This window comes from Mandrillus leucophaeus, unplaced genomic scaffold (assembly GCF_000951045.1).
Source record: "Mandrillus leucophaeus isolate KB7577 unplaced genomic scaffold, Mleu.le_1.0 Scaffold846, whole genome shotgun sequence".
Lineage (NCBI taxonomy): Eukaryota > Metazoa > Chordata > Mammalia > Primates > Cercopithecidae > Mandrillus > Mandrillus leucophaeus.
Window position 1 is genome coordinate 1,253,504 of NW_012109208.1, and position 14,356 is coordinate 1,267,859.

Here is a 14,356-nt window from a genome sequence, read left to right on the forward strand (position 1 = left end):
CAGGTGAGGGGTGGGTGGGGCCAAGAGGCACACGCCAGCGGAGAACTGAGAACCACAGAGGCATGAGGTATGACACCTGGACTGAAAACCCCGCTAACATCAGTGTTCTTATCTGGTTCTTCGTCTCTTTCAGATACTTGTTCCCAGGACATTATCTCAGGTGTGAATCCAGGATTTCCTAAAACAATAAAGACCAACGACCCAGGAGTCCTCCAAGCAGCCAGACACAGTGTTGAGAAGTTCAACAATTGCACGAACGACATGTTCTTGTTCAAGGAGTCCCGCATTACAAGGGCCCTAGTTCAGGTAACGGTCTGGGTTCTGGTCACATGTCACGAACAGCCCTAAGCAGCTGAGTTGCTACAATGCGACACCTAGGCGAGCAAGGGCGGATGTAATGTGAAGTCGCTCCTGAGTGCAGAACTCTGGGCAGAAAGCAGATGCATACGGCGTTGGAGTGGACAGCAGCAGCCGAGGCCAGCATCCCCAGGGCAAGGCACAAAGGTTACACAAAGCACACGGCTCCCCGGCAGTTACCAGGCCCCTGGCCCAGAGCCCACTAGGCATGGGGTAAGAAGGCGCCAGGGCCCTAATGGGGCTCCTGGAGGCGGGCGCCAAGGCTGACGGGGGAGAAAGCCACTGTCCGAGGAGCTGTTCCTGCTGGGACCAGGGTCCCCATCTGGCCTCACTCCTCACGTGCCCTGCAGCCCAGAAGTGTCCTTGCCACTTTCCCCCTGGAGTGCTCACTCACATCCCAGAGTCCCAGAGCTCTGCCCAAGCCACTGCCCTTTCCCCGACTCATTTTTACTGTGCCTGCTCAGCACCCTCCCTCCTAGGGGACCCTCTGGGACACAGCCAGGCCTTGCTCGTCTGTGTCCTGAGAACACCCACTTGCTAATGTGGGACACAGGCTGTGGATGACACCCAACACCGCGTGCTGGCGCCTGGAGGGAAGGGACAGAAGCAGCCCTGTCCAAGGCAGTCTTCACAGTGTTCATGGTTATGCTGGGTCACAGGTCGGGGTGATTTTTATAACCTAATTATTTCTGACAATTGCAAACTTGTGAAGGGCAGCATGCTTTCCTATGAGAAGCGTGCTACAGAAGGCAGTATGGCGTGTAGCCAGGGTCGTCACTCCACAGCCTGGCCTGGGTGACGCAGGCCCTCCCTCCTTCTCCAGGAGCCAGCGGGATGCCCTGGGCCTGAGTCCTCGGGGTTCTCTGGGAGGGGGCTTGGAGGTTGTCCCTCTCCAGCTTGGCAATATTGGGGACAACGTAATTTCCCTAGAGCCGAGACTAAAACCTGAGGAATTTTTCTTCGACTCCTCCGAGACCACAAATGAGAAAGAACCAGGTGGCTGCCATATCCAAGTGGAGAAGGGCTGTCCGGAAACTCAAAACTCTCAACCCCAGGAATGGGGAGGGGAAGTCCACAGACCCCAGGCCTGACACAGAGGCCACAAGAAATGCCATCAGGGGGCTGGAGTGAGGGCTGCAGGGCGGGCTCAGCAGGGCATGCAGGAGACCTAGTGTGACGTCCCTTCTGAGTCCAGAGCTCTGGGCAGAAAGGAGACACCTGTCTCAGGAAGGGGCACAAACCCCAGCACGGGCAGGGAGGGGAGTGGGAGGGGTCTGCAGGCTCTGCCGTAAGCCGGAAGCATTGCCCCAAAACGCCGGCCCACTTCCCTTCTCCTGCGTGGGCACCTGCACCACTGTCTTGAGGCCCCGCTTGCTAGTGGAGGAGCCTGCCCTCCCTCCCCTGTGCCCACTAACCCAGTCCCTTTGCTCCCTACAGATAGTGAAAGGCCTGAAATACATGCTTGAGGTGGAAATTGGCAGAACTACCTGCAAGAAAAACCAGCACCCGCGTCTGGACGACTGTGACTTCCAAACCAACCAAACATTAAAGCGGGTAAAGCAGCAGGCCCTTCTCTCAGATGCGCCCTCTCTTCCCCAGCCCACCCCCTCCCAGGCTGTGAAAAACACCCTGTCACCATTTCTCTAACACAGCACTCCAAACCTCACCCCTGAGGAAGCCAGGCCTTCCAGACTCCCGCATGACCAAGGATCCGGGAGAACAGGAGGTAGAGCCTGTGCCAGGAGGTCCTCAGACGACATCCTCCCGTCCTAGAGGCGGAGACACAGCTTGGGAAGAGCGTCCTGGGGTGCGGGTGGAAAGGGTTAGAGTAAGAAAAGCTTTCAAACAATCCAGAAATTATATATATATATCATATACATGTATATGATATATATGATAGATATCATATATAGCATATCTCTGCAGAGAGAGTAAGAGAAAGGAAACATGGCAACATTCAGCAATTATAGAGGTGAAAAGCATATCTTCTTAAATCATTCAAGTTTTCTGTAGGTTTGAAATTTTTCAGAATGAAAACTAGGGGCAGGAGAAGAGCTCCTCTGTGAGGAGCACCCCTCCACGGGCAGAGGGCTCCCCGCAGGGCAAGTCTGAGCTCTCAGGTGTTGCCTTCTGTTTCAGACTCTGAGCTGCTACTCTGAAGTCTGGGTCGTGCCCTGGCTCCAGCACTTCGAGGTGCCTGTTCTCCGTTGTCACTGACCCCCGCTTCTTCAGCAAGACCACAGCCGTGACAAACACCAGGATGCGTGCTCCCTGTCCCCTCCCACCCATCTCATGACCGGCCTCACAGACCCTCTCAGGCCTCTGACGAGTGAGCAGATGAAGTGCCGCTGGGTCACTGCAGGGCAGCTGGAATGGGAGCATGGTAGAGCCTCCTAACAGATTAAATAGATCACATTTGCTTCTAAAATGAACTCCTGTTTCTGAGGCTGCACACCAAGGTTCCGGGTCTGGGTGCAGGGGACTGAGTCAATGGAGGGAGTTGTGAAAGTAAGGGATGAGCCCCCGTGGCTACAGGCCCCCAGGAGAGCAGGGTACAGCTCTGGGTCTGAATCAGCGGCAGAGCTGTGGGCAGGGACCCCGTTGGCCACTGGGCACCTTGGCCTGTTGTGATGAACACAGCTGGGAATCAAGATGAACAGCGAGCAGCAGCCATGCTGGCCCTTTTAGGGGAGCATCGGGAGGTGAGGCAAGCCTTACCAGGGATCCCCTTTACCAAGGGTTCTGACAGGTTGAAATTACTTCCTCTGGGGGCCTGACCAGCCTGAGCTGCTAGCTATAACCCTCTAAAGGCCAAAGCCCCAGAAGAGGTGAGCTGTCCACACCAGGAGCAGCAGGGCCACGGCTGTGCCTCCCTGAGGTTCAGGCCTCGCAGAGACTTGCCCTGCTGCCTGAGTGGGGGCAGAGCAGCAGACCACTCCCCAGAGCCCTCCAGAGAGGGCGCCCCACTGAAGATGACTGTGCTGGGGGTGCAGGAGGAGGGAGAGGCCACCGAGGGCTGGAGGGCACCAGGATTGGAAGAAGACTGGAAGAAGTGCCAGACTGGGCCACCTTGAGACCTGGGCACCCCAGAGGACTCTGCTGTGCAGCCAAGGTTTGAGTCAGTGCCCTGCCATGATCCATAGGTTGCAGGGGCACTGCACAGCCAGCCGCTGTCACCCTTGCTCCCAGCTTCACCCGCGCGTTCTCCAGTCACATCCCCAGGAGGCTGGCTCGGCTGTGCTAGCTGTGACTCTGGCAGTCACTAACCTAACCCTTCGGAGCCTCAGTTCCCATTGGTACAATGAGGCCATGTCTTCTGGAATCATTAAGAGTCAACATATGTGAACAACTTTCAGAACTACAGACCACTCTGCAAGTGTAAGCTGATGATAAAAATCTCAAACTGAGATCTCTGTCCTATGAAATGTAATAGCTGAATCTTGATGGAGTTTCTGTAAGGGATAACAGAGGCACACGATGAGTCACCCGATTAAGAGCATGTTAGTAATTCACGTTAGAATGAATCCCTTTTATGTTTACAGCAAAAGCATATCACATATTAAAACCTAATAAGAAGACTCTATTTCACACCTCACCACGTCAAATTACCAGATAAAACACAGGAAATGACACTTGGAGACAGAAAATCAACAGCTAAGTCAAAATCAAGACTCCTTTGCTGAAAACTGTGAATAACAGTTTGCCAGCTTCTTTATATTTGTGAAAATTACGCGCTGAAAGCAAAGCTCTCTGTTCTCAATTTGAAAAGGGAAGTCTACCTATAAGCCCAGTACATTTATGTTGTTTGTATGACAGAATGATTAGGTATTATCTTACTTTCTTTGTATACTTGACATACAAGGTACATCATTTGTTACTAAAAGTATTTCTAATGACCACTAATTTTCTTTCCTATAGAGTCACATAAAAAATTTTCAGTTGTTCATCTGACACAATGTGGGTCACACCAACTAGATAGAATCCCATCTTTGCCTCTGTCCTACTGGTGCTGCCCCCAGGAGCCAGCCTTGAGAAGGGGGGACACACAATTAACCACCAGAATCCCAACTCTCTTCCCCAACATGAGGCCTGGCCAGTGCTGGGAGAATTAACCATCAGACTCCCAACTCTCTTCCCCCAACATGAGGCCTGACCAGCGCTGGGAGGAATTAACCATCAGACTCCCAGCTCTCTTCCCCCAACATGAGGCCTGGCCAGCGCTGGGAGGAATTAACCATCAGACTCCCAACTCTCTTCCCCCAACATGAGGCCTGGCCAGTGCTGGGAGAATTAACCATCAGACTCCCGACTCTCTTCCCCCAACATGAGGCCTGACCAGCGCTGGGAGGAATTAACCATCAGACTCCCAGCTCTCTTCCCCCAACATGAGGCCTGGCCAGCGCTGGGAGGAATTAACCATCAGACTCCCGACTCTCTTCCCCCAACATGAGGCCTGGCCAGTGCTGGGAGGAATTAACCATCAGACTCTTGACTCTCTTCCCCCAACACGGGGCCTGACCAGTACTGGGAGGAATTAACCACCAGACTCCCGGCTCTCTTCCCCAACAGGGCCTGGCCACCACTCAGGGGAGAGGAGGGCACAGGAGTCTAAGGCCAAACAGTGCACACAGATGGTCCCGATGTTACCACAGCTATCAGTTCTCTGAATTTCTGTATCATTACATATTTATCTGATTTTTTTCTAACTTTTATTAGTATCCATTTAAAATACTGTCTCTGTGAAGTTATTCCAAACATTTTTGGAGGCACAATCTCTATTGCTGTCACAAATACCCAGGAAAGAAAGGAGCAGATGTCAGCCCCATTTCGTAGGCTGGAAAACAGGAGAGAAGTGTAATATCAACTTACACCACAAGGAGTCAACGTCAAGAGCAGATGGCCTAAGGCTGCCTGCTCCCTGCCCGAAGACGGCTGCCTGAGAGGTCCCGCCGCTTCCCTCCTGAGCTAGTCGGATGGACTACTTGGCCTTAAAACATCATCCTCACCAAGACAATCCTTACATCAACACCTGATGGAATTAAACTTCAGTACTGTTAATTAAAGTAGAGAAGAAACTCCCAGGCCACACCATCAAAAAAGGTTAATCAGCACAAGTCAATTTATCATTATTTATTATCAAAATCATGACCAGTGTGTAGACATACTTGTGAAAATATACAGCAACTTGGGGCTTATAACACACGAGCAAAGATGACATTAACACGTGCACTGTTCACATCTTGGGGTCTAGAGGTCAACAACAAAGGTTACAGACAGGACGTTACTAAACGGACCCCTGCAGTAGGTCCCAAATTGCAGAAGCATCCAATTCCAGCATGGTCAGTGCGGAGATATTCACAGAAAGAAACCCAGCAAAGTCCTCTCTGAGCCGCTAGAGTCAACATGCTTTTCCTACACACTATGGAGAGCCCACGTCCCACACAACCCTTGAGAACACAGTTCCAAGTCTTGGCTTACACAGCTCTCACTGCTGGCCTCAACACCCTTGGGCCATCCTCCCTCTGCTCTTCCATTCCCACCCCAATAAAGGTATGACCGCACGTTACATAATAGTAAAGAAGGACTCTGAGGCCGCAGGACAGGGCCACAGCAGCAAACTTCCTGGGCAGTGTGTTACTGCTCCACCTACCTGAGCCCTGTTCCAAGTGCAAGGAGCTTCCCAAGTCCTAGAGAATGATTGTACTTAGAAAGCTTTGTTTGTTTGTTTTTTTTTTTTAAGAGAAAATTGCTTCACATGAATTTATCTTCCCGGTGGCAGATATGTTACGCTTCCCTCTAAACAGAAAGATGAGCCCAGATGGGGCCCGGGCATCCTCAAGGGATGAAGCAGCCATGCCCACCATCCCTCAGGGACTGACAAGTGCATGTGGACACTTGAACCATGACTGTGTCCACAGCTCCTCCTGGACCAGGCCTGGTGCCTTAGTGTGAAGACTCCTGGCTTACATGGCAGGGGCAGCTATCCGGGAGGGCTAAACAGCCTGGAGGCTGAGTCTGCAGAGGAAGGGGGACCTGAAAGAGCCCAGGTACAGGTGCCCGTCGTGCTCGTGCACCTCACTGACGTAGGCGGCCACCAGCCCGTCGGGATCATGCAGGCTTCTCCGGAAGGCACCGCTGTCGCTGAGTTCTAGGACGAGGCTGTACCGCGGCACAAACTTCATCACCGTCTCCTGACTAAAGAGCTAGAGGGAAGCACAGTGCAGGGAGAGTTCACTATCTGGCCAAGAATGCTGTGCACAGATCAACCGCGCCACCCCCACCATCCAGGAAGGGTCTGACTCCTTTCCAAGACAGGGCAGCCCCACAGGGCAGTGCCCCACAGGACAGCTAACCCAGCTCCCACTCCCAGCCCCAGGGGCCCCAAAGCAGACCCCACCCCACCCCTGTCCCTGTGAAGATCAGGCCAAAGAGGCTCCCCAGCACAAGGACAGCAACATGAGCACATCTCTGGACGGCCTGGCTGAACTCAGGGAGACACATCACATCCAAGGTGGTCACAGCACTGGAGCCAAGGCTCAGAATGACCTCCACCCACCAGACAACAACCAGCACAGCTTCCCTGGAATACACAAGTCTTCTGTTTAGGTTTAAAACATTTCAAATAGGCGAGGTGCAAACGATGGAGATTTGAGAGCAGCTCATGTTCAAAAAAAGGCGAGCAGGTCCACAGACCACACAACATGGCTTCCAAAAGAGACAGCAAAATCCCACTGCTTTCATCAAAGCGGGGTGTGTAGATCCTGAGGGATGCCTCCAGGGACGGAGGCAAAAGAGCTTAGACCTAGACTGTGGTCACATGGGACTGCTAAAGAGTTTTAAGCAGAGAACAGATGGCGAGAGGCATGATTTCTGGCAGAGCAGAAGGACACCTGGTCGGATATTACGACAAAGCACTCCTCTGCCTAAGACCAAGGAATGGAAATTAACAGACAGATTTCTAGCATTTAATACAAGTGGAAATATCCAAACGAGTGTCCAATGAATAATGTCTCCCAGTCACTGGAAATGTTCAAGCAGACAGACAAGTTGACTAGACTCTAGGTTCAACAGCAATAGATCAACTGCATTACAGCTCAAAAAACTCCCAAGGCTTCCCACTACCCACGAAATGCCACCTCCTGCTGTTCGGCCATGGATCCTTCCCGCTCTCCTCTCCTCTCTTCTTCCTAAGAGATCTCATCTTCTCTTACTATTACAACTAGTCACTTTCCCAGAAATCTCTCAAATTGCCATCTCCATTTCCAACACCAGTGCTGTCTCTCACCGTCTGGGACCCATGTCTGCCTGGACTTTCTAATAGCACTTCAAGTTCGACAGCCTCCCCAGCTCCAGAGACAAGGCCAGGACCCCAGCCCTCCCTTGATCCCGGTCTCTCTGTGCCCTACAAGCCCAGCCACCAGTCTTGCCATCTGTTGTGTGTGTCCCTGGCCTGGGCCTTGCCCTGCCACCTCTCCCCAGTCACTGGGACAGCTTCCACACAGGCTCCCACAGCCAGCTGAGACCTGCTGCAAGCTGTTCTCCTTTCAGTAGCTGCAGTTCTCTTTAAAAACATTCTTTGTACTACATCACTCCCTGCCTGAACAACTCCATCAGGAGCATGGGGCTGAGCAGGGTACACGTGTGCAGGGGATGGCAGACCACGGTGACCCAGACCAGCCCACTCCGCTTGGATAAGGAGGTGTCCCTTCAGGGCGGTGGCCTGGCACAGGCTGTCAGGGCCCACATGGGGTGAGGAGGTATCCCCACAGTGAGGCCCAGATCAGGGTGTGACAGCCCATGCAAGTGAAGAGGTGTACACCCAGGGACAGCCCGGTGCAGAGATCACAGCCCTTGAGGGGAAAGGCAGCCTTCAGCACACGGTCAGGGAGGAAGGGGACAGCCTAGCATGGGGTGCTACAGCCCTGGATGGGGCCATGTGACAGGGCACAGAAGCCACAGATTGGTCACATACAGAGAAAATGGTTGAACAGGTAAACCTAGGGAGCACAATGGGATCCAGGTTTCTCACTGTTAGAGAGGTACAAATAGGGGGAGAAATAAGGGGAGAAAACTTGGATCAATCTGTGGTGTTGTCATGGTTTTCAATTTACAGATGACAGATGCAGGCATAAGCATGAGCGGTGTGTGTGTGATGTCTACGCATGCAAGCATGTGTGAGTACGTATCATGTGCTTGTACGGCCAGCGCAGTCCCTTGGGGACCTGGGAGCAGCGACACCCAAGGCAGCGAGTACACTTAGCACCCAGATCTCCTCCACAGGCAACCAGGGCTCCTGGGAGAAATGGCCAATTGCAGAGCTGGAGCAGGGACAATACGAGAGGAACCTGGAACAACTTACGTGCTGGAAAGTGAGGAGCCAGCCCAAGACAACAGGACATGCCCAAAGGCCCAGAAGCCACACTGAAGGGGCTCCTCCTGGCCACAGATGGGTAATTTGAACATCAATATCAATGATGACTGTAACATAATCACCATTAAGAACATGGGAAACCATAAGATGGCACTGATGATTACTTACAGAAACCTTCTCTCCGTGAGCGACTCAGTAATTAAACACGAAAGAACCACGTCAAGGTGGAGACACCTGGCATTCCTCGCCTGAATCAGGTGGCCGAAGTTGCCCCACCCCAACAGAGCAAACTGATACTGTGCCCTCATGACAGCCTCGTCAAGATGAGCACAGTTTCATGGCTGTACCACTACTGCCAGCGATACGAGACCAGAATCTCAACATGAAAAACCCTACTGGAGGGACATTCCGGGACACAGCTGACCTGTACGCTTCCGAAGGATCAAGGCCAAAACTTCAAACAAAAACGGGCTGAATATCCCCAGACTGAAGGAGATGAAACAGAGCTGACAGCTAAACACCACTTCTGATCCTGGGTTGGATCCTTTGTTATAAAGGACAACAGCAGGACAACTGGCGAAATCTGAATAGGGCCTGCAGACCAGACAGTCACAGGGGAGCTGTGAGCATCTCCTGGTTTCGACCGGTGGTAATGAGGAGAACGTGCCAAACACACGCTCAGGCATCTGCAATGAGTGACAGGACATCAGGCCAGCAGCTAACTCGAAAACAGTGCTGGGAAAAAAAATCCCTTGTACCCTCCGTTTCCACAGCTTTGATACTGTCTCAAAATTTAAAAAAAAAAAAAAAAAAAAATCAGGCTGGGCATGGTGGCTCCCGGTTGTAATCCCAGCACTTTGGGAGGCCGAGGTGGGTGGATTACTCGAGGTCAGGCATTCGAGACCAGCCTGGCCAACACGGTGAAAACTCGTCTATACTAAAAATATAAAAATTAGCCGAGCGTGGTGGTGCACGCCTGTAGTCCCAGCTACTCAGGAGGCTGAGGCAGGAGAATCACTTGAGCCCAGGAGGCAGAGACTGCAGTGAGCCGAGATTGTGCCACTACACACCAGCCTGAGTGACAGAGCGAGACTCTGTCTCAAAAACAAAAAACAAAAAAATCTTCAATGACTTGGATTACATTTTGAATAAAACTGAACCTTCTTTCCAAGTCCATGGGGCTGTGGTTCTCCCTCTCACCCCTCCTCACCCAGCTGCAGGAAGATTCCGTGTTCCCTCATGCTTGCAGCCCCCTCCCTAACCATGCCCTCAATCAACGGTACGTCCTCATGCCTACATGTGCCAGGCACTGTTGCAGGTGTGGAGGATGACAAATGAATTACGCAGAAAAACACCTGCTCTGATGGTATGCATATTCTATTCAGGGGAAGAGACACAAACAACCACCACTAACACTACCCTAAGCTAAGAGCGCTATGTGCAGATTCTCACTAAATGTTCCCAGCACCTGATGAGGTGCTATTACTCTTTCCACTTTACAGACAGAGTACCTGAGGCAGAGAGTCCAAGTCTCTGGCCCAGGGTCCCACAGCTGGTCTGGCAGCCTCCAAAACCCCTGTGCTAGCCCACCTGCTATTCTGCCTCCCCCTAGGTGCCAGCAGGAACAGATGGTATCTCTGGAGCCAATAAGGCAAAGAGAAGGACAGATTTCTCAACAGATTAGGACTTCCCACACAGTAACCCACAGAACTCACATCACTGAAGACCGTGAGCCAGTCTGAGAATGTGCACGCAGCCCCTAGGAGGGGTCCAGGCACACAGCCCGGCAGCAGGACTCAGCAACTGCTGCCTGTCAGCCCCAGGACCATAAGCTAGTATTTCCATATCAGTTCAAATATTCAGTATCAACTTCAAATACCTATTCAGCCTGTGACATGGAGCTTGCTGGAAAAGCAGATCTCTATATTACACAAGCGCCCATGTCAGCAAGTGACCCCTCCACAGTGTAAACGTGCTGAGTTATGATGTGGGGTGCTTCATGGAAGCCACTGGGAAAACGGCAAGCTTTAAAGGCTGGGTTGAAGGGGCTGTTGTGTTGAAGGGGCTGTTGTGTTGAAGGGGCTGTTGTGTTGAAGGGGCTATGGCTGGCCATTGGTGGGGGTGGGTGACTTTTTTTTTTTAAAGGAAAAGATTTGGGTGTGGTAGGAGGTCAAAGGGCAGAACTCCATAGAGAAGGGTGCCTGGCAGTGAGGCTGCAAGAAGGCAGCAGACAGCAGGCGCGACGGTAGCTATGGTGACTGGGTTACAGGGGTGGCCACACCTGCAGGGAGGGGAGGAAGGGGCACCTTCCGACTCTTTCCCTGAGGAGGCAGAGAGGAGGGCGGAGAGCAGAGAAGGCCTGGCACAGCCATGGCAGATGGAGGAGCGAGACTGACAGGCAGGCGGATGCCCAGAGCCATGATGGTGAGGGTGGCAATCAAAACACCCAGAAACAGGGAAACCAGAAGAACCAAAGGGTCCAAATGTTTAAATCTGCATTTCAGGATGAAGAATAAAATGTGTTTCTAAGTGTCATTCAGAGCCAAATACTACAAGCAGAATTAGATTTTTAAGCTATAAGGGTCAAAAAAATATGATTCAATTCACTTCCATTTTCTTTTTTGGAGTAACAGTTTTTATAGTTACCTTAAAAATCATCCTTTTGATCCAGGGTCTCTCAGATAAGAAATCCAGCATGGAAAACCCAGGGTTAGGGCGGATGGTTGACATGCCGACCCAGTACCCCCCAAAGCTGCTGGGCCGGATGTTGTCTGGAAATCCAGGCATGTTCTCCACAAACAGATCAGCCCCGCCCTTCATCAGGCCAGAAACATAGACTCTGAAAAATTCACCCAAGCAGACAGTGAGCCATAGCCCCTCAATTTAAGATAAAAATTTTAGCCAAGCACCAAGTCTTGGTCCAAATATATATATGGAAAGTGCTCTAACTATGTCCATCATGAACAAAGGCACAGCTGCTGAGAAGAAACCTTTGTGCACAGGGCCCAGCATGAATAGAGGGGAAGCAAGTCGGGGGATGACCAAGGCCCTGCCAGCAGGGGAATGGGGCCCAGGCTGCACCAGCTGGCCTTAAGACACTCCCAGACTACGACTCGCAATGGGAGAAAGAAAAGTGCACCCTTGAATTTTCTTTAACATGCCATGCAGAAGGTGCACTGCTGCCTCTGATTTCTGTCGATCCCATTTCCATGCCCACTCTACCCCGCCATGATGTGCTCTGGCCAGCAACTGACAGCTCAGCTAATCCCACACACACCTTCGTATCCTGGCCATGGTCGTTTCTGCCACCAGGACAAAGTCTTCTGCAGGAGACAGCTGGACTCCATTCGGGAACCGCAGCTGGTCCAATAAAACTTTTACTTCCCTGGTCACAGTATCGTACTCCAGCAGGCTGTGGAACACCAAAAGCAGAGGGTTATGCGGGAGAATCCCTGGCTACCACTCTGGGCCTTCAGGGCACGGGCCTGCAGAAGGTGACTCCACCTCAACCTGGAACAACAGGCCCTGGGTCCCCTGCTCAAACCTGACTCAAGGCTGGCCCCTGGGGGCCCTTCCCCATCCAGAGCAGATCCAGTGTCCCCTCCAGAGAATCCCAAGTTCTCTTGCTGACCTGGGAGCCGGACAGGAGTCCCCGCCAGAGAGGCAACTCAAAGCCCCGGCCTGCCTCCAGGGTTTCTCCTGACTGCCTGGACTTGCACCCTCAGACGGACTGGCCTGTTTTATTTCCTCAGAGAAAACGAAAGCACTTTGTTCCATTCTGTGACATCCATCACCTGCCTCCAGAAGCCACTAAGGTCCTGTACTAGAAGCTGAAATATGATGCTGAAAATACTCCCTTGGTCCCTAGAAGTAACAGGCTCTGCTGAAGCGGCTGGCCTGGCTGGTGAACTCAACAAATGGGAGACCTGGAGCAAGGCCTCACCGCCCGTCATCTGTGCCCTCCATCACCAGAAGCAGGTAGTCTCGTCTTTGCCATTTGCTGCTAGAATCAGTGAAATAAATCTTCCTCCCATCCTGAGTGACCGTAAGATCATTCACAAAGGACATTTTCTTCCCCTCAATGGGTGTCTCGGAGGACAGCAGCAGTTTCACTTCACCTGAAGTTTAAAAAGAAAGAAAAAGATTGACTTGAACTAGGAACTTTCTTTTCAATAATTTCAAAATATTAACCAGCCTGATTTAAAAAGAAAAACTGAAACTTCTCCATGTCATATGTCAGAAGATTCATTCCTTCTTATAGTAAAAACAGTATTAGGTGTTAAATGATTTTTTTTTTAGACTAACTTCATTAAAGGCAGAATCTTTTCTATAAAGATGAGGAATTCTTTCTTCTAGGTCAACTGACCTAGAAGGTCAACTGACTTGATAACATATATTGCAAGTGTTAGGCAGGCTGTAGTTCTATTTGAGAAAAATATGACATAGTCTACTCATCTGCTTTTAGAAAAAAAAAGCAGTAGTATAAGTTCTGAAAAATAATAGAAAGAACACGGACTGAGTGCTAAGCACTCTTGAGGTGTGACCGCCTTTAAACCTTCACAACAATCCCACGGGCAGGATTACTATGACCCCAATTTGATGAGGAAGCTGCGCACAGAGCAGTCAAGGGACCTGCAGTCACAGCTGGTGGCCAGCAGAGTGGAACGGCCCCAAGCAGCTGGGCTGCAGGGCCTACATTCGGGCCCCCATGCACTGCACGAGACAATGGACTCCTCCCCAGCAGGAACCTCCACTGAGACACACAGCACATACTACAGTCTGGTCAAGGGGACTCATGAGCAGTCAGGGGAAAGAAGAGGAGGAACTACAGGAGAAAACAGAAAAGCAGAGACAAAGGGGAGGGCCACAGAGAAGAAAAAGAGAGAAAACAAATAGACAAGATGCAGAGAGACACACAGAAAAATAAAGACAGAGGTCTAACTTCCTCAAAATAAGTCCTTTTGAGACCCTGTGGCTAAAATATAAATGCTTGGAGGAAATTAGGGTACGGACCAAATGCAATCATGGGTAGGGAGTTTTCTGGTGTTTAAAACTAGCTGACTTTTGCAGGCAATGCTTTCAGTACTGTTCAGTGAATAAGAAATATCAAAGTCTTTAGCAGACTGTTGTTAACAAATCCTATTAAGTCTATACATACATATACTGTTTAAAAGATCTAAAATCATCATAGAAGGAAACAATACATTATCACATACGTTTCCAGGGATTTACTTCAAATAGTCCCTTGTATGCATCAGCCACAAAGAGAGTCCCATTGGGCCCTGCACGGATACCCAGGGGTCTCCCACACACAGGCTCATCATCTCGGGTCTCTAGAAAAACAAACAGACGGGGATTGGTAGCTGGTCCCAGATTCTACCTGTGCTGTCCTCAGTATCCAAGTATCTCATCCATCCTTTCCCATACAACATGCTGTACAAGACTACGGCATTAGAGCTAGAACTGCCCTGCAGGTGCTCACTGCACTGCAAGTGCTTACTGTAAGGTGTTCATTGTGGGGTGCTCACTGAGATGCTTATTGCAGGGTGCTTACTGCAGGTGCTTATTGCAGGGTGTTCACTGTGGGGTGTTCAGTGCAAGTGCTTATTGCAGGGTGCTTACTGCAGG

General features: G+C 51.1%; 2 protein-coding genes across 4 annotated transcripts in view; one reads left to right on the forward strand and one right to left on the reverse strand.

Moving 5' to 3' along the window:
• CST7 (cystatin F (leukocystatin)) overlaps nt 1-2,786 on the forward strand; it is a 10,464-nt gene extending 7,678 nt beyond the window's left edge. For 2 of the 3 annotated variants that reach the window (XM_011968507.1, XM_011968508.1), the window contains 3 exons: nt 134-306; nt 1,795-1,911; nt 2,497-2,786. In XM_011968507.1, the coding sequence (XP_011823897.1) occupies nt 134-306; nt 1,795-1,911; nt 2,497-2,574 (368 nt within the window). In that variant the 3' untranslated portion in view covers nt 2,575-2,786. Of the gene's footprint in view, nt 1-133; nt 307-1,794; nt 2,334-2,496 lie in introns of those variants that run through there. The other variant, XM_011968506.1, reaches the window with a different exon arrangement.
• A 2,672-nt stretch (nt 2,787-5,458) lies between these two features.
• Nucleotides 5,459-14,356, reverse strand: part of APMAP (adipocyte plasma membrane associated protein) — a 29,186-nt gene continuing 20,288 nt past the window's right edge. The window contains exons 5-9 of the mRNA XM_011968509.1: nt 13,945-14,061; nt 12,672-12,846; nt 12,006-12,140; nt 11,375-11,567; nt 5,459-6,560 (exon numbers count right to left, since the gene is read on the reverse strand). Of these exons, the coding sequence (XP_011823899.1) occupies nt 6,351-6,560; nt 11,375-11,567; nt 12,006-12,140; nt 12,672-12,846; nt 13,945-14,061 (830 nt within the window). The 3' untranslated portion in view covers nt 5,459-6,350. The remainder of the gene's footprint in view (nt 6,561-11,374; nt 11,568-12,005; nt 12,141-12,671; nt 12,847-13,944; nt 14,062-14,356) is intronic.